The sequence below is a fragment of the Leucopleurus acutus genome (assembly GCF_964270905.1).
Source record: "Leucopleurus acutus genome assembly, chromosome: 6".
Classification (NCBI taxonomy): Eukaryota; Metazoa; Chordata; class Mammalia; order Artiodactyla; family Delphinidae; genus Leucopleurus; species Leucopleurus acutus.
Window position 1 is genome coordinate 107231172 of NC_139149.1, and position 26020 is coordinate 107257191.

General features: G+C 42.6%; 2 protein-coding genes across 6 annotated transcripts in view; both read left to right on the plus strand.

The window, feature by feature from the left end:
* The window catches only part of RHBDD1 (rhomboid domain containing 1), a 114588-nt gene that overhangs the window by 69507 nt on the left and 19061 nt on the right, over window positions 1–26020 (plus strand). The window lies entirely within an intron of this gene.
* On the plus strand, window positions 10717–11103 carry LOC309962975 (large ribosomal subunit protein uL29-like; the record flags this gene model as incomplete). Its single annotated transcript, XM_082841074.1, has 1 exon — window positions 10717–11103. One exon carries the CDS (start codon window positions 10717–10719, stop codon window positions 11101–11103), a length of 387 nt encoding a protein of 128 aa, XP_082697200.1.

A 26020-nucleotide genomic window follows, 5' to 3' on the forward strand; every position in this document is an offset into this window, starting at 1 on the left:
AGTGCATCAAAGACTTCGAATTCCTCTAATGTTACCTTGTTCTTAGGGTGGGGGCTGATTTGCCAGAGTGCCTCTCAATGTCTACTTGAACTTCAGTTGTAAGTCTTTGTGCTGCAGCTGGGATAGGTACTCCATCCCCTCTGTCGCCCCTCCCCCGGTGGCACACTGCTATTACTTGTTAGCCTGTGTTTTTTAGTTTGGTGGTGGAGACCAGTGCCGGGGGGGTGCCCTGATTAAGCCTTAGTTCACGCAGTCACTGTGTCCCTCGGTTTGGAGGTGTGGCCTTCTCAGTATCCCTGCCCCTCTCCCCAGTTTAGAGGGTTTTTTTCTTTTTCTCCTCTTCCCTTCTCTAAGCTGCAGGAGGTTTTCACCATTTCCTTAAGGGAAACTTGGCTTTCGCCTTTCTCCCAGGCATTTAAGTCTTTTGTTCCTTAGGGACGATAGGGAAGAAGGATCTAGGCAGCCTTTCATGCAGACCTTGCCTGCAGTGGCTGCTGTTCTTTCCCTCAGGACTGTGCCAGGAATGACAGAGGACAAAGGACACTTTATCTGGGCTCATATATGTCTTTTGCAAGGGCCACATGAGGTCCTGAGAAGAGCCTGAAAGTGGGTGTGAATTCCTTTGTACTGCATCTCCCAATATGTTCCGTGTTATATATTCTATGAATAGAATCTTGCCAGCTCACACTCAGCCTTTAGCAGTTTAACAGTTTTGGCTGAATTCTTTTTGTTAGTGTCCAGCAGAGTCTGTCCTAGGTAAGCAAGTGTTCCTATGCTGTTTTAGACTTCTGTCTAGTTGGCTGCCCTACTGCCTCAGCTTTCTGTTGGGTTCAGGAAAAGGTATTGATTTGCAGATTGTCCAGCATTCATGTTTATTGTAAGGATAGTAGTGATGCTTTTTCCTGTTTTCTACATCCTCAGTTTGAATCTGTCATTTACTAGACATAATCTGTCTAGTAATTTATTTATTGGCTTTTTAAAAAAAGTGTGATCATTCCCTCATGAAGTAGGTAGCGTCTATAGTCCTTTTTTTAAAAGGCTAGGTAAATGCTTAATTCTTTCTCTTTGATTCCCAGTTTTCAGAGTAAGAAGTTAGTGTAATAGTCATCAATAATACTGAGATTTGAAAGAGCCAACTAATAGAAATTCATTTGGTAGAATGCCAGTCCATAAAGAGACATCCAGCACCAATTAGTTTCTTTAGTTCAATATATTGGAAGAGTAAATTAAAGAATCAAGGTAACAACTTTTTTAACCTCAGAATTTGCTGTTGTCATATTTCTTAATAGTACCTGGCCATAATTATAAGTCCTAAAGCTCATGCCAGGAATAATAATACCAAAGTAGCCTTTGTAGAAGAAATATCGAAATTCCTATTATTTCAAGAAGCTTGCACATTTACTACCATTAACAGAAATCTTGTCTTGTTCTGTTGGCAGTCTCAGTTCTTATAAACGAATCCAAGAGGCAGCTGATACCACAATAATAGAAAAATTTTGGACTAGAGCCATCTCCTTTCTTTGAGTCAAAAGGCAGATGCCAGCTAGGAACATTAGCTCATTGCATTTTCCTCTCCCCTCTCCCCCACGTCCTTCCATGTATAATTTGTGCCCTTTTTTTTTTTTTTTTTTTTTAAATAGCCTGCCACCAAGTTCAGCGGGTGGCTGGGTACAAAGCTGTGTCCTTTTCAACTTCTATCTGCCAGTCTGGAGCATGTGTACTGGTTAAAACTGGAAATCCTCGTGACATGTGGAGTAACGTGTGCTTCTTTTCTTAGACTCTTCTGAAAGGCAAATGGCCACAATCACACTTTGGCTCTCTTGTGAAAATCAAGCAGAGTTGTCACCCACTCCCCACATTGTACAGTTGGGGTTGCTGGCTAGCCATATGTGAAGCTGTGGTGGGACATACGACAAAGGTCTTGGCTTCAGAATGAAACTGGTTGCTGCTTTGTCTCTAAGTCTTTACATGTAAAATTACCAGGAGAGCCATATTGGAAAAGAGTATCTGGGTTCCGAATTAATATCTAGGGCTTTTATTATTAAAAGATCACTTGACAATATCTTTGAATCCTGTTTATAGGCATATATGTTCATAGGGGCCAATTCAGATACATTTTAAATAAAAAGCAGAAAGAGAATTTATTTTAACTGTGTTGTATATTTTGCTTTTTATTGAGGCTACACCAAGGTAAATAAAAATGACATCTGTCTTGTTTATTGTTGTATGAAAAATTTTGAAAAAAATGGAATAAATTATGTACATGTTCTTTTAATCTTTCATCGTGTGGTACAAAGAGAAAAGGATGGGAATTTAGTGGTCTGAGCTTCAGTCCTGGAATATCAGTGAACTAACCTTATTTGAGGTGTGAGTCACTGAATCTGATCAGACCTTTGTTTTATTATTATTTTTTATAATAAGAGAGTTGAACTGGGTCCTCTTCAAAGCTTCTTCCTCTTCCATTCTGTGGTAACGGACTGAGCAGGACGGGCATAGCTAGAAAGAGATGCGGGTATTGAGAAATGTCAGGAATATTGGCGAGTGTTTGTCATCTAGGTCTCAGGGCTGACGGATGAAAGATCATTTCTGGAAGATAAATTCACACAGCTGTCTAAGGCAGATCTAAATTGATAAATACATGCATTTGATGGTGGTATCTGCGTCAGTTGCATGATTATTTGAGCCTTCACTGGCCCAGTGCAGGCATAATGCAGTTGGCGATTTTTAACATATGCAAATGATCACGGCCGGCCTGCTTGGCTTTGCAGGCGTGTTGCAGGCCAGGACAGAGAGGTACAGCTCATTCCATGTGACCACTTCTTTTTTTAAAGTAATTTGGTGTGTTTTCCCCCAGGAAAACGTTCTCTGTAATGAAAAAGCGCCATCTGCCAGATTCCCTAAAAGCAGTTTCATTGCAGAACACTTCCTTTGGATTATAGGTTCTTACTCCCTTCTCTCTACGTTGGAGATATTCATTTCAGTGAGTAAAGTTTGATATTTGAGACTGTATCTAGGTGTGAAATTGTGCATATAAAGAAATGTAAATACATGATGTTTCAAACCTGCAAAAGAACATGTGAATATATCCCAGTCAGGAAAAGAAATAATAAAATAAATGGACCAGAGTTCTGTTTAGGTCCCTATTGGGAAGGAGCAGGCTTCTGTGGAGGTTTTATACCTAAAAAGATTAACTGTAGCTCAGCCGCTGCTAAAATAATAAAGATAATGATACATGAAATTGAAACATATTTGAGAAATTAACATTAATAGTTCTATGTGAATTTATAATTTTTCCTCTGGCTACCTAACCCCACAATCACCATTTATTGAAAGGGATCATTCAGATGCTAATGAGTAGATTTAGCAATAAAAGTATACACAAACCTCTAATGAATTAATTCCACCTACCCATGTCCCCTTCATCTTCCCCACACGTGGACCCTGTTTTGTGGACTACCAAGTCTTGATGGTTCCGGAAATATTACCTTGCACACTCATCATGTTGCCCTGGATCATTATTCATTCTGTTCCTCAGGAAATCCCAGTTGGAGCCTCTTGTTTGTGTATGGTGCTGTTAAGCACTGCAGGGTACGGAAATGAGTAAATCTTGTTCTTTGCTATCAAACCAAAAACATTGTTCTTTCTGCTGAACGACAGGAGGTTTTAGTGACTGACTGACTTCACTTCAGCTACCCAATATATTAGATTTAGGAAAGAGATACAGTAACTTTTGAAATGAGCTGATCACTTTACTTACCCATCTATGAAATTCTCTGCTTCAGCAACTATGATTCCCTAAGTTATGTAAGAATTTTAGAGAATATCAAGTTTACTAATATGATGATTTGGATACTCAGGTCATCTATACAATTTTTAATCTTGAAGTTATTGAGGTGTATATTCAGTGTTTCATAAGATCAAACTTAATTGGCGAAAACTAGTAATATAGGTGTGATTAAGAAACTCATCATTTCATAAAATGTTTTAATTAGGAAGAGAGATGTCAAATAGTGCGTTAAAATTATAGTGGATTTTACATTCTTATTAATCAAACAATTGAGGGTGTGAAGAAGTTTCTCATTCTCTGTGTCTGTACTAAAATATGAAACCAAACAAAACAGTATCTATTTTTTTATTTTTGAGCTGAAGGCCCAGACTTTGAGACTTTATTTCATAGACTCAGTAGTTGATATTTTCAGTGAATAAAATGTTATTCTTTTTTATTTGAACCTTTCTAATTCCTTTCTAAGCATTGTAAGTACAGATAACATATACCACCTAACTTTAGCATATAATTTTAAGCACATAACTGCAGTCTTGGGGAGGGACCTATTGTTTCGATCCTTTGCTTAATTTACTTAAATTACTTTTTAAAGTAGATAATGGAGAATGAGACAAGGCTGAACCATTTTCAAACATAACTGGCACTGAGAGTGACCTTAGAGGTCAGCATATCTGACACCTGATCTTACTCAATGAGGAAACAGACTCGGAGAAGTCAAGAGACTTAATATCCCATCATTTATATCTATGGCCCAATTACTGTGGACGGTGTCCTGCCCTGGGGATGCTGTTGTGATGTAGGTTGGGTTCCCCAGGCTGAAGAGCCTGGGGGTCAGGACCTTCCTGGAAGGTGCTAGATTGGATCCACGTTTCCTTGGGCTCCTGTGTGTCCACCCTAGAGCAGAGTTGAACCCCTGAATTAGCCCCCACATCCGCCTTCCAGGCTGGCTGCAAATGGACTCTCAGCTTTCTCCTACCGCAGGGACAGAGTGCTCTGGTCTTCAGAAGGAAGGGAGGCAGGTGATGACGTGTGTGAGACTGCTCTGATGTGTGTGTGCTAACACCTGTTAGATGCGTGCTGTGGTTGCCGTGCGATTCTGCTTTTGTTTTGCCATGGGAATAAGCAGCAGTCAGCTCCTTTTCAGGAAGTCCTCCCTGAATTCCAGATGTCCCGGGGTGGACAGTGCTGAGGGCCTGAGACAGGTGGTGATGGGTCCCTGAACTCGGTTATTATGGTCTTTCAGAATTTGGATAAGCATTTGTCCTGCTGGTTATAGAAGCAGAACATATTCACGGTGGAAAATAATCAATACAAATCACCAAAAAGAAGACAAAAAGTGATCCATAACCCCACCACCCGGAGAAAAACCACATCACATTTGAGGTGTGTCCTTGCAGCTACCCATAATACAGGCATCCAGAAGAAACCACTGTAACTAAATGTTTTGGTGAATTCTTTCCAGGTCAACAAGCAGTACCTCTTCCCTCGTGGTTACTGTGCTAGGAAGGTTCACATCCCCACACAGAACCCTACGAAATAAGCATTTGTAATTATAGCCATTGTTTTAGATTGGGAAATAGAAGCACAGAGAAATGAAATGGCTGGCCCGGGGTCACATTCTGAGTGGTAAACACCAGGCAAGAAGGCCAGACTTCTCTATTCCTAGTCGGGGCCTCTTCAGAAAAAGCGCTTCTAGGCTGTCGTGAATTGTCAGTTATGGAAGAGAGCAGCATGATCCTGTCTGTAGCCTTCCACATAGTCAGCCCGCATGGCCGAGCTGGAGTTATGTTTGTGTTTTGGGAGGTGGATTGGCCATTACGATCATCCTGAAATCAGAACACTGAAAACTCTTTGGTAGGTGTGGTCACTATAGAACAGTCTTAGCTACGTTTAAAAAGACAGTATTACTTGTAGAATGACAATGACATTTCTCTCACTGTTGTCCTCACATGATTGGCTAAGTTCTTTTGTTTGGTTGGGTTGTCTTTTTTTTTAAGCAAAAATTCCCGACATTAATTAAAAATTGTGAAATAAATAGTTTGTTTAGGGAAAGAATGCCTACACAAGAAACTGGCATCTCAGGTACCTAATAGAACACACACCAAAAAAATGCTTCCTGTAGACAATCATAAATAATCTGCTGGGCAGTGATTTGTTTCTACCAAAAATCATAGCATATGAGTTTGAAAATACTGTTTTTACTCTGGACAAGTAGTGACATTTGAATTAGGGATATTTGCGTTGTTCATTTAAATAGGACTCAGTTTTTCTTCAGTGGCTTTCTTTTTAGAAAAGAAAAGATTCATAACAAAAAAGAATAAATTTGCTTGCACTAAGTGCGCTTTAAGACAGAATTTTACGTGGAGCCACCTATCAATATTACACGTGAGAATTTTCACTGTCGTTTACTCAGCCTCTTGAATCTCACTCAGAGGTGCACGTGTTCATCCGTTTTGTTGTGTTGTTTTGCTAGTGAGAAAAATCAAGTCATATGTTGGTTTCCATTTATTATAGAATCACAAATAGCTTTCAAAGTGGTCTAGTTTCATCACATGGCAGTTCTCCAAGGATTCAAAACTATTTATAATTCTGTTGAACTTCGTTATGGAGAGCCAGATGTGAGAGTCATGCATAATATATATTTATATATCTTCAAGCATCTCAATTAGGGACCAGCAATCTTCCTGTGTCACATCTGTGTTTTTTAAATCTACTTTTGTTGCAAGACAGGACCAAAATTGCACAGCGTTATTAAGATTACTATAAATATTAAGCTGATTAAAATTACATTGTAATCATCTGCTTTGGAAAACTCGCAAATGGCCTAATCATGCCCCACTAGGAAATAGGTGAAATAAATCATGATCTAGAATAATACTTAGCCACTAAAAATAGAAGCAGGTTCACAGTGAGTCAAATGAGCAGGATATAGCAGTAGTCTTAGTAGAAACTCATTTATTTTTGTAAGACCTAGTAAATGTACTATAAAAAAGATTGGAATAATATTTAGCAAAATGCCACTCATCCTTATTTCTCAGAAATAAGATTATGGTGACTTACTTTCTTGTTTTGGCTTGACTCCATTTTCTGAAATGTCTGCAAAATCATGGAGAACCTTTATTAAGAAAAAATATGAAAACCTATGCATTGCTAAAAATATTTAATATTGACCTTCCTCTTCTTTGATATTCCCCACAGTGCCATCCCATTAAAGGCATCAGGTCATTTTTTGTAGAGAAATGCAGAGAAAACTACACCTCACACCTTCACCTCCAGCTTCTGTGGGCTACTTACGGTCTGTCAGCGTGTTGAGGGAGATTGCGCAGAGCCGAGCATCCAGACTAGGACCTCGACGTCCTGTCTCCACTTTTCCTGTTTGCTCATTGCCTTCTTTCCCTTCTCATAGCTACTCCAACCTTCCAGGCTAAAGGTATCCATACACTTTGGGCAAGAAGACCAGTGGTTCCTGTTACTGGTAGCTAGCTCTCCCCTGGCTGCTACAATGATTTCTTTCTTAAGGGTTCCAGAACACACTGGATCCTGTCTTAGTTTGAGGCTGCTTTAGTGCCATGGCACTAGGCATTTCCATTTGACTTTACAGTTTACAAAAGTTAAAGCAGCATACATTTTATCGAGTGCAGTCCTTTCAGATCTGTTCTGCTTCGTCTCACTGGAAGGTGTGAGGTGATTGGCACTCAGAGGTTTGGGTCGCCAAGGAAAGGGGGGGAGTCTGGCATACTTTCTGGGGAGTCTGGCATTGCTTTCATTGTCACTAGAAAGCAATGGGAGTTGACTCTGGAACCATCGCGTTCAGGATTCCCTGCAAATCAACCAAAACAACCCAAAACCCAGTCGTTTTTAATTTTCAGCTCAGTGAGACTAAAGGGAAACAGTTTGCTTTTGGCTCGGGTGATGCTGAAATAAAATGCAGCTGAGCCCACCGCGGTTAAGGGAGAATAAAGTGTTTCAAATAGGTGTCTTCTAAAAGAAGAGACATCTGTATGGAACACCTGCTGTCTTCATTATAACTTTAAATAAGCTGCGTCTCTGGGGGTTAGAAGGGCCCTTCTTTTGGCACACTGTGCTGTGACAAAGATAAACTTTAAGCCCCAAGTAGTTTACCATTGTGTAGAGGATGCTTTTTGGCGAGACACATGGGGGTGAGGAGGGAAATGAGCCCCTGGCTTAGATAACTCAGGGCCAGCGAGGCCCGTTTTGAGCAGAGCTTTTGACACTATGACACTTGTCAGGTTGTGACAGTGTTTCCTTACCCCTTGGCAGCCCTAATTATTTGCTAATTATTATCGTCTTACTGTTTTATATATCAGGGAAGCATGGAGACAGTGCTTCTTGCTAAGTGGGCATAGCTGTTTCCTGGACTTCTGGGTTTCTTTGTATGCTCTGAGGAAGGGATCTGAACAGTCACTGTGCAGGCCTGTGTTGATGGCTTGTGTCTCTTATGCTTTTGCTTATTATCACAGGACCAGATGGTGTTGCACGTAGGGACAAGGGTGGGTAGAGGGAAAGAGCACCAAGGAATGCCTTTCTCGGAGAGCCTTTCAAACCAGTTGGCATTTGGGCAGTTTCCAGTCCAACCAAGAATGATTTCCATAAGCGGTAGCCGTGAAAACAACCTTGTGGCCCCAGAAGATAATATTTAATCAGCGATGTGGTTCATCTTATTAGCCTGAGGGGGAAATAACTCACCACCAAATTCTACCATGTAATAGATGGGATTGTTTGAAACCCATATCAGAACATCTGCTGTTTTTTAACTGTGCAAACCTAATGCTTTGTCCCCCTAAAGCAGCAGCAGTTGTACAGCTGCTGTGCACCCTGTATCTCTTAGACCTTGACACCAGACAAGGGGACATCTTCAGAGTTAATGAGCAATTAGGATGTTCTTTCCTGTCAATTAACTGGCAGAATAATGAGATCAAATGAGCACTGTCCTTAAAAACACCCAGACTTGTGTTTTCTAAAAAGGGTGTCTTTCTCTGCTGTTTTAGTTACATGAATAGACAAACAACTATTTAACATGGAAATAAATTAAATATTGCACCTACAGCAAACAGAAGAGAGAGGTATACAGGCAGGATACTCTTTATTCTAAACTCAGAATTCACAGGTTTTCCTCTTGAGTGACTGTAATGACGTCATAACATCTGCTATCACCTTAATTAAAGATTGGCAGGCAAATATTTAGAGTGTGAGCATCCTTTCTCATATGAATGAATGTATCATATCTAAGTTTGGGGCAATCGAGGTATTGATCCTAAATTTGAATTAGTGGGCTCCAGACCATGCGCCATCTAAGGATTTTGGTCTTTCCCTGAATGTGATGAGAAGTTAGTGAAGGGTGTGAAGAAAGGGGCAAGGGAAGCAGAGAAAATGGGCAAAGGCCCTGAGATGAGAGGGTGGCCCATTGTAGGTACTGCGATAGTTGTGGCTGCAATATATTTTTCATTGTCGGACCAGAGTGGCAAGATGGGTGGGAATCAGGTTGTGAAAGGCCCGGTATGTTGTGTTTAAGGGTTTTGTACTTGACCCTGGAAACAGGGGAAACCATTGAGACTTTTAAGTAGGGAGGGCAATAAGATGAAATCTGGCTTTTAAGCTCACTCTGCTGTGTCTGGGGATTGGGTTGCAGAGAGAGAGATGGAATTTGAGTGAGTTCCAGCACACCAGGCACCATTATAAGTGACATGTATGCATGTTTAGTGTATGTACATGTGTATGCACATGAGTGTGTATGTGCGTGTGTGTTCACTCAATCCAACAACCACCAATGCAGTGTTACTGTTTACCCATTTCAGAGAAGAGACTAAACCGAAGGAAGGCAAACTGTGGTCCCATAGCTAATAAGTGACAGAGCTGAGATTTGAGCACGAGGAGTCTTGGTTCCAGAGTCTATATACTTATTACCCATGACGTCATTTTGCCTTTCATATTGTATTGGTATGGTCATCATCATAATAATTTAATTAATAATTAATATAATTAATAATCTAAATGCTACTAGTATTTTACTAGCTTAGTGAACTTTTTTTTTGTATTCATACTCATTCCTATTGGAATGAAATTAGAAATTTTAGTGAGTTAGAGTTTTCTGTAAAATATTCATCAGAAAGTTTCAAATTAAGTTTTTCAAGTAGAGGTTATTAATGACTTCTTGGTCAACTTTAAACTTCCTATGGGAATTTCTACTGCAGATTTCATGGTTGAGTGTTTTCAGGGCCTTCAGTGGAGACCTGTGAAAGTCTTGGGAACATGAAATCCCCAGCTGTTTTCCAGCCCCCAGGTAACACTCAGCTAACTATAGATAGAATACTCCAATTCAATGGAAAGTTAGAAAAGACCATATTAAATGAAGGAGAATGGACATTTATGAAAGCTACAGCTCACTGACATCAAGGAGAATTAAATTTATTTGAGCAGTGACCTCACTTGATTTCTGATAAAAGAATAACCATTGATGTGCAGTGTGTTTCAGTAAATGAATGGTGGGTGCACCCAAGGCCTGTAAGACAGTGAAAGGCCAAGCATGTAGTTAACTAGCATTTGTTAAGCAACTAGAGGAGGGGTTTCAGAGATTTTGGTAGTTCTCAGTCCTGGCTCCCTGTTACAGTCACCTGGGGAGCTTTTAAAAATTATCAGTGCCGGGGCTTCCCTGGTGGCGCAGTGGTTGAGAGTCCGCCTGCCGATGCAGGGGACACAGGTTCGTGCCCCGGTCGGGGAGGATCTCACATTACGCGGAGCGGCTGGGCCCGTGAGCCATGGCCGCTGAGCCTGCGCGTCCGGAGCCTGTGCTCCGCAACGGGAGAGGCCACAGCAGTGAGAGGCGCGCGTACCGCAAAAAAAAAAAAAAAAAAAAAAAATTATCAGTGCCGCTTTTTCCCTCCGAGAAGGCGGCGGAGGCTCACTCTACAGTCATGGCCAAGATTAAGGCTCGAGACCTTCGCGGCAAGAAGAAGGAGCTGCTGAAACAGCTGGAGGACCTGAAAGTGGAGCTGTCCCAGCTACACGTGGCTAAAGTACCAGGCGGCGCAGCTTCCAAACTCTCTAAGATCCAAGTTGTTTGCAAATCCATCGCCCGTGTACTCACCATCATTAACCAGACTCAGAAAGAGAACCTCAGGAAATTCTGTAAGGGCAAGAAGTACAAGCCCCTGCATCTGTGGCCCAAGAAAACGCGTGCCACGTGCCGCCGGCTCAACAAACACAAAGAGAACCTGAAGACCAAGAAGCAGCAGCGGAATGAGCGGCTGTACCCGCTCCGGAAGTACGCGGTCAAGGCCCGAGCATCCAGGTGTCAATAAAACAAACAAACTGGCAAAAAAAAAAAAAAAAAAAAAATTGTCAGTGCCTTGGTCCCCAATAAATCAGAATATACAGCTGGTGGGGCAGGGGTGAGGGCAGGTGCACAAAGGCGGCAGCGTGGGCCCAGGTACTGGGACTGCTTCATAAGTTCCCCTGGTGATTCTCGCAGGGCTTCAGGTCTTCAGGTGGGGAGTTCCTTGAGGGCCACGGAGAGAGGTTCCCATTTCTCTCTGCGCCGCTCTTAAGAAGCTCTAGCAGAAGACAATGGGTACTTTTTTTTTAATTGAAGGTACAGATAGTACCATCCATTTTAGTAGTTACCTAGATTTCGAAATTCTTTCTATGTAATTTTTAGAATATTTGGAAAACCCATATTGTGCCACGTATGAGCAAGGTAGCCGCCTCTCTTCCCCCCAAATGAAGATAAACAAAAACCAAATTCTCTGCCTTCAGGGAACTTAGTCAAGTGGAAGAGAGAGTGAGGAAAGGTGTAGGGAGGGAACTAGGAAGGCATCAACAAAAATAGCTATTATCTGGGTGAAACTGTTGCTAATCAAAGAGAAGTGTGACTGATTGGGAATATTTAGGAACGGGATGGATGGATGGAAAGAAGGAAGGAAAAGCTGTGGATGGTTTCCTAATATGTTTCGATGACAAGAAAAGAAACCATTAAGACCGACATATTGCATATACGAATTCTTATTGGAAATCATGCTATTAAGAAATCGTAAAATAGCATGTTTGATTTTTGTCTATTCTGTTCTCTAGGCTTGTCTTTACTGATGAGGAATGTTAACATAAACATAAAGCAGTGAGTTTTTTGTTTTTTTGCGGTACGCGGGCCTCTCACTGTTGTGGCCTCTCCCGTTGCGGAGCACAGTCTCTGGACGCGCAGGCTCAGCGGCCATGGCTCACGGGCCCAGCCGCTCCGCGGCATGTGGGATCCTCCCGGACCGGGGCACGAACCCGTGTCCCCTGCATCAGCAGGCGGACTCTCAACCACTGCGCCACCAGAGAAACCCAAGCAGTAAGTTTTAATGATTATTGCTCATAGTGTGCTTTCTTTTTTAATTATTTTGCCTTTTAACATGTTTCTTATTACAGAGGAATGAGATTCTTTTTCAGGCCTTCTAGTGGTTAGGAAGTTTGCAATTCACGAAAGCACCAATTACAGACGATTATAACCTGACAGCACAACTGCCATTTGAGGAGAGCTCAGTTGACACTTTCAGCAACTGTGCAAACAACCTTAGCCTAAGAGCCCTGTGGCAGCGGTTTGGCCTTATAAGAATTACAGATTTCTTGTTAATATAGTTATTCTTAGATTATAACTCTGTAAGAGCCTTAGAAACGGCCTGGTCCTAACCACCTTGGCACACTCCACCCTAGAAAGAGAGGGTGTTGGCTAGAGCCACACGGCTTAACCGTCCCTTAGCTAGTGCTGGAATCTGCATCATTGTACTCCCCATTCAGAGCTGTTTTTACCATATCCCCCAAGTTCATTTTTAAGCATAATATGCAATCAAAAAAATAAACGGGGTTATTCGAAGAGTAATAGTGCACATTCTGACCATTACTACCACACATCCCCCACTACCTGTCAGTAAGATCCTTTGGTACCTGCATTTGCTTCGAGAACTATCTAGTGAGCAACTAGAGTAGAGGGGGTAAGCTCTACCCTTTAAAGTAAGTTTTAAGGGGCTCCAGGGAGCAGCTGGGAGCCGCTTGCTGTCTAACATGACATTGGGAACTCTAGCAGATTTACCAGCGTCTTGCATTTAACCGAGCTTTCTTGTGAATGGATCCAGAACATCCTACAACTAGGTTTTCTTTTTATGCACTGATTATTTTGATGCTGTGGAGTTTTGGCCAGATTGATCTTTAAGGTATCACATAATTTTTAAGACAAAAGTAGGAGTCATCAACTTACATTTTATTAGTCTAGTTTTATAACATTTGTACAGAAATGGGTTTTTAATTGAAATCAAGTTTAGCATCGACATCTTGCTGCATGCAGAAACATTAGCTTTTTGAATTGGGAGGGACCCTAGGAGATGCTTCTCATTCATTCCCCAAATGCTCCCTGCAGCCTCCATGAGTCGGGCCATCTTCACACTGTCAGAAATGTGTGTCTCTGGAAGACAAAGCATAAAATGAGAATAATTTTCTCTTTTGTGGACCGTTGCCAAGTTGGTACTTAACAGGATTAAAAAATTGATTAACCGGCCTTAATTTAAAATTGTCTTATGGTAGTTATTTTATGGTAGTTATCAGGTAAAGTTTACCTAGCCAGCCGGAACAAGCTTTGCCTATCAAGAATTTGATGACTGTGTTTTTAAATATATGTAAAGGTGGGGGGAAGGAAAAAAAGTAGGAAGAGCTTAGAGTCTGTTTCCCCCGCAGTCTGTGATGAAGCCCTTTGCAGCCTGGCTTTCACGCCTTGACACAGTGTGGGCTTCGCAGCCATTCAGGCCCCAGTTGGAATCCCAGCTGTCTTTCCTTCACCAGTGAACAAGGTAATTAGGGGATTTATGGGGATTCTGTGGCTGGGGAGTTAAACCCTCCTCTTGGGGCTGTGGTGACGGCCGCTTGAGACAGGGCATGAGGGCACCCTTCCCAGAGAAGGCCCTCGATAGATCCTCTTCATTTCCCTTTCTCCTCTTTCACATGTGCTCTCTCCACTCATCTTAGGTCACTCACTAAAATTTTTCTTTTGGCATTTATTTCCATGTCTCAGAGATTCCTCCAAAAAGATAATAATGGTAATGAATGCTTAAGCACTAATATTTAGCAAGCCTCTTTTATATACCAGGCACAGCAAGTGCCTTTCATGCATTTTTTTAAATTTACTTTTTACAAGGACTCATGAGGTAGGGCACAATTGAAGCTTAAAAATTAAATGTAATAGGCCTGGATTCATACCTCGACTCTATCTGACTCCAAAGCACTGCGTCCTGTTCCAAGGATCTCGTTCTTGGAGCTCGAAATTCTGTTTCTGCTGCTATCCCAGGTGATGATTATGAAAACAGTAACAGCCAGCACGTAGCTTGTGCTGGGCACCACTCTAAGCCCTTTATATATGTTGACATTTAAGGCTCACCACAGCCCTCTACAAGTTCTATTGCTGTCCCCATTTTTCAGATGAGCAAACCAAGGCGCAGAGAGGCTTAGTAACTTGTCCACTTACCCAAGGTCACACAGAGTTAAAACTGGGTCTCAAACTCTAGTTTTTAATCCCCCAGCTGTCCTTCCCGTTTCACTTAAGCAGTTCCCAAAACTTGTTTTACACTAGATCTCAGACTAATCAAAGACGAGACAGGAACTCTCTCTTGCTCAACTTAACCATCCCTGCTACTCTACTTTTCCAGTAACTTGCAGAATTTTTTCCTTATTCTTGCTACAGTCCTTCTAAAGTAGTGATATATTGAATATTTCGTCCAAACGCTAAACCAAGAATAATGCCTAAGCAAGGAAGAACAAATTCATTAACTAGGAATCCATTTACAGTCAATCCCCAGGGCTCACTGTGCAGTCAGTGCTTCTGCATCATTTAGAGTTGCTAATAAATGAAGGTCTTTGCATCTTTCCAAGTGTCTTCATATTTACCAGTCTCGTATTTTACCATAGGAAGCGGCTTCAACAAGCATATTCATGTGTTGACAGTTCTAATTAATACAAGTAATTAGTCCTGACAGTAGAACTGTGAAAAGAAGACCCATTCATAAATTTGCTAATTATGTCACTCTGCTCAGAATTTAATCGCAGTCTAGTCTTTAATCATTTCTGTATATGGGCAAAAGGCCAGCTCACTAAATTCTTCAGACTTTCACATTTACTTCTGATAAAGGAATTTTGTCAAAGTTAATTTATCTTTGGAACCTAATATTCCAGTATGCAGGAACTGGTGAAGAACAGAGCTCCTTCTGGAGAGAAATAAACAGGAGAATGGGAAAAACCAGGCAAGGAAGGAAGGAGGTAGGAAGAAGTCATCGAGGGCATCCATATGCTTTCCTACATATCTAAGTCTACAAGGTTTTGTGCACTAATATATTGATGTTTTTCTAAAAACTAAGGTAGTTTTATTTAGGCTGTTTATTTAGTTTTATTTATTTTATTTAGGCTGTATATTTGTGGTACAGAAAATTTGAAGACAGTTTGTTACTTGGATCCCAAGTTGAGCCCTCCTCTCTCTGATGTAAATAGTGTACATTTGCAGGCATGTTTGTTCTGGAGCAGGGCTTTTCAACCTGAGCACTATTGACATTTGGGGCTGAATAATTCCTTGTTGGGGTGGAGCTGTCCTGTGCATTGTGGGATGTTGAATAGCGTCCGGCCTCTACCCACCAGATGCTCGTGCACCCTTCCTCCCAGTTGTGACGGCCAAAAGTACCTACAGACATTGCCAGTTCTCCCTTAGAGGGCAAAATCTGTTGAGAACCGCCACACCAGAGGGTAAGTTTAGTTGATAAAGAATCAGGTAAACTTGTGTATAGGACACTTACATAGAATCAGTTATAGCAAAATCAATAAAATCAAGCACATCACTTGGAAGTGATTTAGTGGCAGGAAATCCAGATTTGGAATGATATTCCTTGAATTTCAGTACCTCCTTCTTACCTTTTCAATGTAAAGGTCCCTCTGGTTCTCTTTGATAGCAAGTAGGGTGGCACTTGGTACCCTGGTAGTAGAGTGGTTGTATCTAAAACTCCTTTGCTTCTTGTGTTAAATACACTGGGCTCTTAGCTTTCATGGACTTAGTATGTAGTGTTTCGACCACTTTTAGGTGACCTTAAAGTTCTGGGTACTCAGCTGCAGGTGTTCTTTGTTCCCCTTTCCAGTCCATTAATTCCTTCCCTTCTTGTCTTACTTGCCTCCATCCAGTGCTTAGATTTCCAGTCCTTTGTTTCAGTTACTCTCTTACAAATACCTTCCATGCCCTTGTTGCTCAGTCCTTCGTCCACCTATATGGAAAAATTCCACAGACTTAGATGAGCCCAGCCACTAGGCTTCTCGGACCCTGCACCTGGCAGCTGAGCCCAATTGGAGACTGTGCCCCAACAGAGTAAACTGAGTCTATTACAAATGATATCAACATCTCACCTGTCCTCGACTCCCCCCCAAAAATAGAATCCACCTGTAGGTAATGCCCTCAGCGTCCCATGATGAAAACTACAAACTTACCTGTATCCACCCCCATACTGAACTTGTCCCTCCTAATAGCTGGGCAGGGAAGTCTCTTTCCTCTTACCGAAAGCTAATCCTTTCCCTGTCCTAACTTCTCAGGAAAAGCTCTTGGTACTGATTATCCCCCTTTCCCTCTGTCTTCAGCTTCTGAGTGTTTACCAGATCCTTCCTGTCAATATTGAAACCTACTCGAGTCTCTTTCCACACTCATCCCCAAAGAGAGAGAGACCAACAGCACAACTGCCTTTCATTCACCACCTTTCCTTTCCACTTACGGTCTGCAGAGTCTCCACTTCTTCAGTCATGCTGCTGACCCCCTTTACTCTCATGAAACCGTTCTAGCCAAGTTCCCCAGCGGCCTCAATGTTGCTAAGGCCCGGAGACACTTCTCTTCCCCAGGTTTACTTAACATAACTATCCACTCCTTGAAACCCTCCTTTTTTCTACCCTCCTGGCTTTCCCACTACTGCTCTGACCTCTTTCCTTGGTCTCCTTTGCAGGCTCACCCGCCTCTACTCTACCTTGGCATATCAGTTTTCCTAATGACTTCATTCTTGGACCTCTTTTCTTAAGGCTTTAGTTACGATTTATACTTCAAATTTATCTTCCCAGCCCAGATCTCTTTCTGAAATTATATCAATATATAAATGAACTCAAGGACATCTCAAATGCAGCATGTACTTACCTTTTCCACCTCCCCAACTTGTTCCTCGTCAGGTGTTACCTCCTGGGTGTTGTCAGTAACCAGGTGATCTTGATGCTAAGTCAAAACATGTCTCAAATCCACATCCGCTAGTCTGGGCCACTGTTACGACTGGACGGTGGGAGGTGAGGACAGAGAGGTTTAAGAGCCAGGTCACACAGGGCCTTTTAGGCCGGCAGAAGGACTTTGGTTTCTCTCTAAGTGAGATGGGAGCCTTTAGAGGGTTTTGAGCACAGAGTATCATAATTTAACTTAATTTCTTAAAGGCTCACTGGGGCTACTGTGTTGAGAATAGTCTGTGGGGCAGCATAGTGGGGTGAATGCTGACCCCCAAAAGAGCTGTGCCCCCAGAGCCTTAGAATGCAACTGTATTTGGAGTAAGAGTCTTTGCAGATGTAATGAAAATGACACTGGCAAGGTGAGATCATCCTGATGAGGGCAGGCCCTAAACCCAATGATAGGTGTGCTGATGAGAGAGGGCAAAGGAGAAGATAGACACAGAGGGATAGGCCATGTGAAGACAGAGGCAGAGGGTAGCAGCAGGAAGACCAGTTAGGAGCCTGTTGCAGTAACCCAGGCAAGGGAGGACCACAGCTCATACCCGGACGGCAGCCGTGGAGGAGGTGCGTGGCGGTTAGCTTCTGGGTACATTTCAGAGGTAGAGCAGAAGGATTCTTTGACAGAATGGTGGGGATTGTGAGAGAAAGAGAAGTGAAGGGGGAATAAAGTTTTGGGCTGAGGGCACTGGAAAGTTGGAGTTTCCATTAACCTGAACATGCAGATAGAGCAGGTTTGCAGGGAAAAAAATGGAGTTCAGTCTTGGACCTGGAGAGAGTGACAAGTTTATGAGAGTGCCACGTGGGGATGGAGTAGGTAGTTCTGTATGAGAGCAGATGACAGGTATGGTCTGGAAATAAAAATCTGGTAGCCATCGGCATGATACAAGTGGTATTTAAATTCATGAAAGTGGGTGGAATCGCCAAGGGAGTGAGTAAAGATGGAGAAGGGGTCAAAGCCTGAGCACTGGGGTCTCCAACATAAAGAGGTCAGAGAGAAAAAGAGGGACCAGCAAAGGAGAGGGAGAAGAAGGAACCAGTGAAGCAGGGTGGAAAACCGGAGAAAAAGAGAGCAGGTGGTCCTAGGAGACAAGAATCTTTTTCTAGGAGGAAAGAGTGTCCATCTGTGCCAAATGCCCCAGTGGTCCCAGGCAGATGAGGACTTGAGAAATGATCCGTGGATTTAGCAACACGGAGGTTAGCAATAGCCTTGCCAGGAGCTCTTTCAGGAAGTGAACAGTTGATGGTGCAATATAGACCCTACTTTTGTCCTTTGTTCCACCAGAGTTAAAACAGAGGCCCTGAGCTTCTAAAGGCTTTGAGCTTCTTAATCCCCACCCCCACCCCTGTGAAAGAATAAAAAGAAGGATTCTGGGCTTCCCTGGTGGCGCAGTGGTTAAGAGTCTGCCTGCCGATGCAGGGGACACATGTTCGTGCCCCGGTCCGGGAAGATCCCACGTGCCGCGGAGCGGCTGGGCCCGTGAGCCATGGCCGCTGAGCCTGCACGTCCGGAGCCTGTGCTCCGCAACGGGAGAGGCCCGCGTACCGCAAAAAAAAAAAAGGATTCTGATGACTCATGTAGCCTGCGCTACTGCTGCTGGGTTCCCCAGCCTTAGTTTAACTAGTGTTAAATAAATAAGTCCCTGATGCTGCTCATCCTAAGCTACAGAGAATCGCCCACGTGAGAAGCAACGTAATCACAAAGGAACATTTGCCTTTGATTTGGACCATCTGGCCTTGTGCTTTTTCAGTGTAAGGCTAATAATGGAAATTATTTTCCCTGCCTGTAGTACCTGATGTGTGTTGGAGGGCTTTCTCCTAGGGGTCCCTCTCAGTGGCTCCAGAGCATCACTGTCCTATAGAACTCTCTGCAGTGATGGGCATGGTCTTTATCTTCAGTGTCCGACATGGTAGCCACTAGCCACATGTGCTAAGCACTTGGAATGTAGTTAGTACAACTGAGGCACTGCTTTTTTAGTTTTTTTAATTCATTTACATGTAAATAGCCATGTGTCCTAGGTGAGACCCAACAGTCTAGTTCAACGAGCTCTGCAGGTAATTCTCTTACACACTAAACAGAATGGTTTCCTGTGTTTAGAGCTGGGCCCCACCCCCAGAGTTCCTGACTTAATGGGTTTGGGGATGGGGTGTGAGAACTTGACTGGTTAACAGGCTCCCAGGTGACGCTCTGATGCTGGTCTGGGAATCACTTTGAGAACCTGATGTAGAAAATGGACCACCTCTTTGTGAGGCGACCCCAGATCCCCAAGAGTGAATTCCATAAATGCCACAGAACAGATATTTTAAGTCAAGATATCCCAAATGTGCCCTATGAACGTCATGAAAATCTTGCTGTTTTCTCATGATCCAGTAACAAGCAGTGCCTGACTCATTGAGGAGCTCACAACTGGCAGCTGAACCAGCAAGTCTGAAGTCTGTGGGGCAGGCCTTCGGGGAGGGCTGGCCGGAACTCTGGGACATGTGCTGAAGCTGCAGTTCATCAGTGGAATTTCTTCTTTGTTGAGGAAGCTTCAGCTTTGCTCTTAGGGGGTTTTCAGCTAATTAATTAATTAATTTCAGCTACCTAGATTAACTAGGATAATCTCCCTTGAAGTCAACTGATTAGATACTCAATCACATCTACCACATACTTTCAGAGCAACACCCCAATTAGTGTTTGACTGAATAATTCGTAACTGTAGCCTAGCCCAATTGATACATAAGAAAGATCATCCTGCTTGGAGATTTAGTGTTCAGGGATCACATCTTGAAAGGTGTGGTATATGTTCTGGTCCTTGAAGAATGGGAGATTCTAGTCAGTGGGGGTGAAGGGAATAGGTATTCTAGAGAACATGACTATTAAAAATTATCAAAATAAACAATAGAAGATGCCAAGACAGGAAAGTACAATTGGTATTTGAAGAATGGCTAGTTGTTGCTATATGACCTTTCTCTGAACCTCAGTTTCCTCATCTAAAAATGGGTTAAATACTTGTCATGACTATCCCCCAGAATGGAATGAGATGATGTTTGAGGGTGCCTTTTGGAAACAGTAAACGCTGTGAATGCTAAGGTTATTTTATAGCCATGTTGGTGGTGGTAGTATTCGTGTGTGAACTTTGTGTGGTGAAAGAAACCAAAAAGTTTGGGCAGGTAAAACACAGCCTGATTGTTGTGGGCTCTGTCTAAAATGTGTGTCTTTAATTTTTGGGGAAAAAGTATTTAGTTTCAAATGGATTAATAGGAAATAAAAACATCCCTATATATGCAGTCATACCTGATGGCCGCAAAGATGCGGCAGCCATTTGCTCTCTGCCTGAGATGGCTCAACACTTTTTACAGAAGTGGACCTTAGACCACGATTTTTGATGCTTGAGATAGTCGAGGTGAAGGAGAGTCATTTATTATAAAGTTATTGAATACTTTGCCTAAATAGGGAAAGAGAGTTAAACGATTTCCAAGAAAGTTGTTCCTAGGCAATGGCCACTGTAGCCAGTTGACTTGGTCATCAAAGAATGCACCAGAGAAGGGATGCCAAAGTGAGTGCCGTCTGACAAACTTCTTTTCTTTTTTTCCCCAGAGCTCTGCTCTACAAACTAATTTTGCCAAGCAAGTTTCTGCTTGATTTTTAAAGCCCTGTGCGTTCTGAAGGAAATTTAAGCCATATGCTCCTGAGTCACTTATGCCCAAGTCATGAAAATGTAATTTGTAAATGTGATTTCATGTTTGAAGCCATTGTAAAGTATTTGTAGTAGATTTTTATTCTTCATCATGCAGAATTTTTCTTGGTTTGTTTTCTTGTTTTATTTAAACACGTTGTATATCAATCATCCTAACACACATCCCGTGGTGAGACACAAAGGAAATCTTGAAGCCAGAAGGAGGGTCTGGTCGTACACATTTGAAGCGGCCAGGTTCTATCTGCAGAAGCTTATAACTGCTATCCCGCTTCCGTTTATGATGTTGTGTCCTGGGCTGCTTTTACCCTGGTCATACCCTGCCCCCGCCCCATCCCAGCCGGCTCCCTAAAAGGGAGCCCATGAAGAAGAATAGGAAAAAGGACAAATAATAGAACCAGACTGCCTCCTCGGATATATTTCTGTGTTATACCACATGATCCTTTCTTTCCAAAACTGAGTTCATTTTCCTCTTTTACCTACTAATGTTGCCTGCTGGGAAGATTAAGGTATTTCATGAAATGTCTACAAAAGAGAGAAGTGAAATTGACTTTAGGAGCAGTCCACAGCTTTTTATTCTTAGGGCAAAATAGATGATGGTGTCTGCTTAGGGCTGAACTAATTGAAAAATGGTTTCATTTTTACCAGTGTAAGGGGGGGGGCGGTTTTTTGTTTTTCCTTTTTTTTTAACCTCTGTCTCTTTGGAATCTCACGATACAGGCCAAGTTTTATCTTTACATGAAGTGTCCTGGTTTACGTGTGTCTGTCCATCAGAGACATCTGTGGGCTGCAGAAGGGCACCAGAGCAGCCTTATGTTTAGGGTATGGTAGAGATTTGTCTCTGGTCTGAGCACCAGTTCCCAGGTAGGCGGCAGGTGTAGCATCCGACATGGTAAGAGGCATTTACTACCAGGAGGGGCAAAGACCAAAGGGGTTAAAAGTTTACTTCTCATCACTCTGAGCTTATGAAATACTTTCCCATCTTTTTTTTTTTTTTTAACTTGGACCTCAGAACTGCCCCAAAGGCCATGGTTTCTGGTTTTCAGTAGGTTATTTTTTCATGAAGAAAATGAGGCTCAGAGGGGTACTTTCTTAGATATTTCACAAGGTGATTGTGGCTACTGGCGTGTGCCTCTGTCTCCACTACACTATAAACTCCTGGAGGGCACAGATGTCCTGTCCATCCTGTGGGGACTTTTGAGGACTTGTGTGAGCTTTTATTTTTAGAAACCCCACCCCGACCCTGTGTCATTTCACGTGTTGAAACATGTGACAGCCCATCCGTAGTATATAAATATATATTTAAGTAAATGACTATAAATATATATGTCATATTTATGAATTGAGATATAAATGATTGATATGGTACGTTTCATAGGCATTTAATCAAATACTTACTACTTTTCAGTTTTATAGATTTTTTTTTTCACTGAGGGAGCTACTTAATTACTTTGAGATCTCAGACGTTTTCACAGGCTTAGTCCCTGAGCACTGTTTCTACAGTGGATAAAGCCATGCCCCTGCTCTTATTCACTCCTGTGCACCCCACACCTATCACAGACCCCCCGGGAAAGTGCTTAATAAATGTCTGTTGGATGAATGATCACCTAATAAGAGAAAGGGTGAAAGAATGAACAAACGAATGAATAATAAGTGGTGAAGTCTGGCATTATATTAAAGCCCATGTCAGCCCTGGATGGCTTATTTCTTTTACACGGCCGTCATGGTGGACGTCCCCCAAACTGTGCATTCAAAACGTAGTCCTTGTCTTTCTCTCGTTGTTCTTTTCCAAGCCAGTTTTCTCCCCTGTTACAGCTAAGGCACAAGAAAGAACAGGCTACAGGTTATTTGCGTTTTGGTAGCTCTTAGGAAGGAGTAGCTACTTTAGGGTGATCATTCTTTTCTCTGTTTAATTGCTATAGTTTATTTGCTTTGCCTTACAAGTGTGGGATAAATGTGGTTATTATTAATATTCAAATACTCAAATAAGTTTCTTGACAAAACCAAAGAAGTGTTTTTTTTGCCTGTCTTTTTTGTTTTGTTTTGTTTCGAATTCTAAGTGTTTTCTCTCAGGTATTTCTCATTGTGATATCTGTGTTTTCACGAGATGTGACTTTTTTTTAATCCAAGGGTGAATCTTCGTGGTCTGTCTTCAGAGTTCTTGGATTTGGTAGCTATTGAACATGTTGGAAAGCTAGAGAGCCCCCTTCTTATGAAAGAAAGAAATACAAAGGGACTACATGAGAGGGGAGAGAGAGATGAAGATTGTGTAAGAGCCATCCTTTTCTGCCTCAGCCCTGATTTCACCCCTAGAAAAGTGGATCCTCATTTTTCTTATGTAAATGGACAGCAGGAGCAATTTCTCCTGTCAGCTCATCTGGATCCCCAGGGTCTCTAGATGGATCTCACTGGATGGCTCCAGGGCAGACTAGGGCTAAACCAGAATCCTGCAGCGCCCCTGGATGGCTGAGTTGGTGGGTCAAGGCAGGAGCTGGAAGTGGTGGGACTTAACCCTCCATCCATGAAAACTCTTTGGGGTTCAGTCATTCAGCAAATTCTGATTGGCCACCTGCCTTGGGAATACCACCATGACCAGGCAGACTTGTCTCTGGAGTCCAGACGCTCGATCAAGCTCTTGCTTGAGGTATATTTGAAATGGCTTTGGTTTTTATTTCTCTTTTTTTGGTTGGATTTGGTTGTGTGTGCACAAGTGTCCTTGTGTATTCAAAAGACTGAAGCCTTCAGTTTATAAACTGAAGTTAGAGGGGGGAAGGAAGCCTGTAACATAAAAATTGGAAATGTAAAACTTCAGTTTCTCCACTGCTATATTCTTTTTATGTATTTCTTTTAAGCTCTCTTGATGGACCTGGACTTCAAAATAGAGGGATACAGAACCCTTCTTGAGTTTGTGCTGCCTCCCTGGCACTATCCTTCCTCATGGGGTTCCTACCTGGACCTCTAACCTAGGCACTCTCGTTCACGTTTGTTATTTTCTTTTTCCAGTGTGTGTGTATGTGTGTGTGTGTGTGTGTGTGTGTGTGTGTGTGTGTATAATTTTTTTGATTGTCCTTAAATGATCTTTCTCTAAACTCATCTAGACCATTTAACTTGTGGCAGGAATCCCAAAGTATATTCTCCCCAGAGAAAGAACAAGATTTTCCTGGCATCAATTTAGGGAAATAATTACTCAAGAAAATTGTGTGAGATGTTTCTTGCACTGGAGATGCTCGTGACTACGAAGTGGTTGCCTGATGGGGGGGACCTCAGGCCTAGTTTTGTCTAAAGAAGTTGGGAAAGTGGTGTTTTCTTTTTTTTTAAATTGAAGTATAGTTGATTTACAGTGTTAATTACTGCTGTACAGCAAAGTGATTCAGTTATACATAGATATAGATATATAGATATATACATTTTTAATATTCTTTCCCATTGTGGTTTATCACAGGATATTGGATATAGTTCTCTGTGCTACACAGTAGGACCTTGTTGTTTATCCATTCTACATATAATAGCTTACATCTGCTGACCCCAGCCTCCCACTCCATCCCTCCCCCAACCCCCTCCCCCTTGGCAACCACCAGTCTGTTCTCTGTGTCCGTGATTCTGTTTCAAAGATAGGTTCATTTGTGTCATATTTTAGATTCCACATCTAAGTGATATCATATGGTATTTGTTGGGAAGGTAGTATTTTCATATTCCCTTTGCTACTCAGCTTCCTCATGATTTGCCATTTACCCAAAACTATCCCCCTTTGAAGATTGGTATTTCTTTATTTAGAGCAAAGTCCATTGCCTTGGGAGTGTTTCCAAAAACAATTCCTAGATATGGCCTCTCACTTTCCCTGCCCAGTCCCCCTTTTTTTTTTTTCCCGGCCGCGCCGCATGGCTTGTGGGATCTTAGTTCCTTGACCAGGGATCGAGCCCAGGCCCTCAGCAGTGAGAGTGCAGAATCCTAACCACTGGACCGCCAGGGAATGCCCTATTATTGTCTCTTAAGGAGTGATAACCAGAGAAAGACCTTGATGTGCTTCATTCACTGACAAAATCACAGCTGATCATACCTCCCTGGGAACATGTCTGTGAGCCTCAGCACAACTCTAGGGCCAATAAATAAGAGTATTCTGTCCTAAAACTGCAATCCTGACTGTTGCCCCCCTAGCTGCCCACTCCGGAGCATCCCCTTTTGTTCACGTGAACTAGTTGGTAGCAGAATGGCTACGTCACCCACAGTAGACGTGAGGGTTTGGGGGAGGAGGCCCACACTGCCTCACAGGCTTTCCACAATCTTGACAGATGGACAGCCGGTGTGTTTCTCATCCAGGATGCCTTTTATGCAGCGCTGGGTGTCATAATTTAAGTAAATAGTTAGAATTCTGACCCTCCTATGCCAAACACTCAAAGTTCTAAGCATACTTCGTTGTCAAATTTAAGTCTTAAATTTGGTTTGCAATTAACTGGGCCATTTGCTTGCTGTTGAACCAGGTGGGAGGAGAAGTCGGTCGAGGGACACAGAATTCTTTGGCAGGAGGTTAACAGCCTACCAACTGCACGTTGGATTGTCTGTGGCCTGGCTTCAAAGAGAAGCCACGGTTCTAACACAGTCCAGTTATGTGTTACCTGTGTGGCCGGCTGAGCTGCCAGGTGACCCCTTGTGCTTGAAATCTTGCTGGAGCACCTCTGGCTCCTCTAGGACATTCATATCCCTGAATTCATATATCAGGTTGCTGTCCCGGGGCAGGGAGAGAGGAGAAGGGAGGGTTAAGAGGGCACCCCCTGGTGCCTTGGTGTTGCTTCCAAATCTGCAGCGGGTCCTGTGACCGCGGCCTGCTGTGGGCATCTAGAGTGATCACTGTACTGTTCTTGTGATTTTTTTTTTTTTTTTGCACTTGATCATATTGCATATACAAAACTTGTGCTTTATTTATTCTGCCCCTTGCCCTTTCAAGAGGCATCATCTTTTTCTAAGAGGCCCCAAACCAACAGGGCAGTGGTGAGAAGCTGTGTGTTTGGTACAAGACACAGGTTTCTAGTGCTGACAAATCAGACTTGGAAAACAGGTCACTGCCCCCCTGAGGCTCCTATCTTCATGGAAAAGGGACCTTTGTGATCATTTTGTTCTGTGCCTTTGTTTTCAAAAGGAGGAACTTGAGGCCCAGGGAGACGAAGGGCCAGCACTAGACCTTGCCTCTTTGATTTCCCAGTTTGGACTTTTGTCTGCCCTTCAGCTCCTACTCCGTTTTGTTTTGCATTCCCTATGGCCTTGCCTTCGTGACTGCCTCCTCTTTTTCTCTGTAAACATT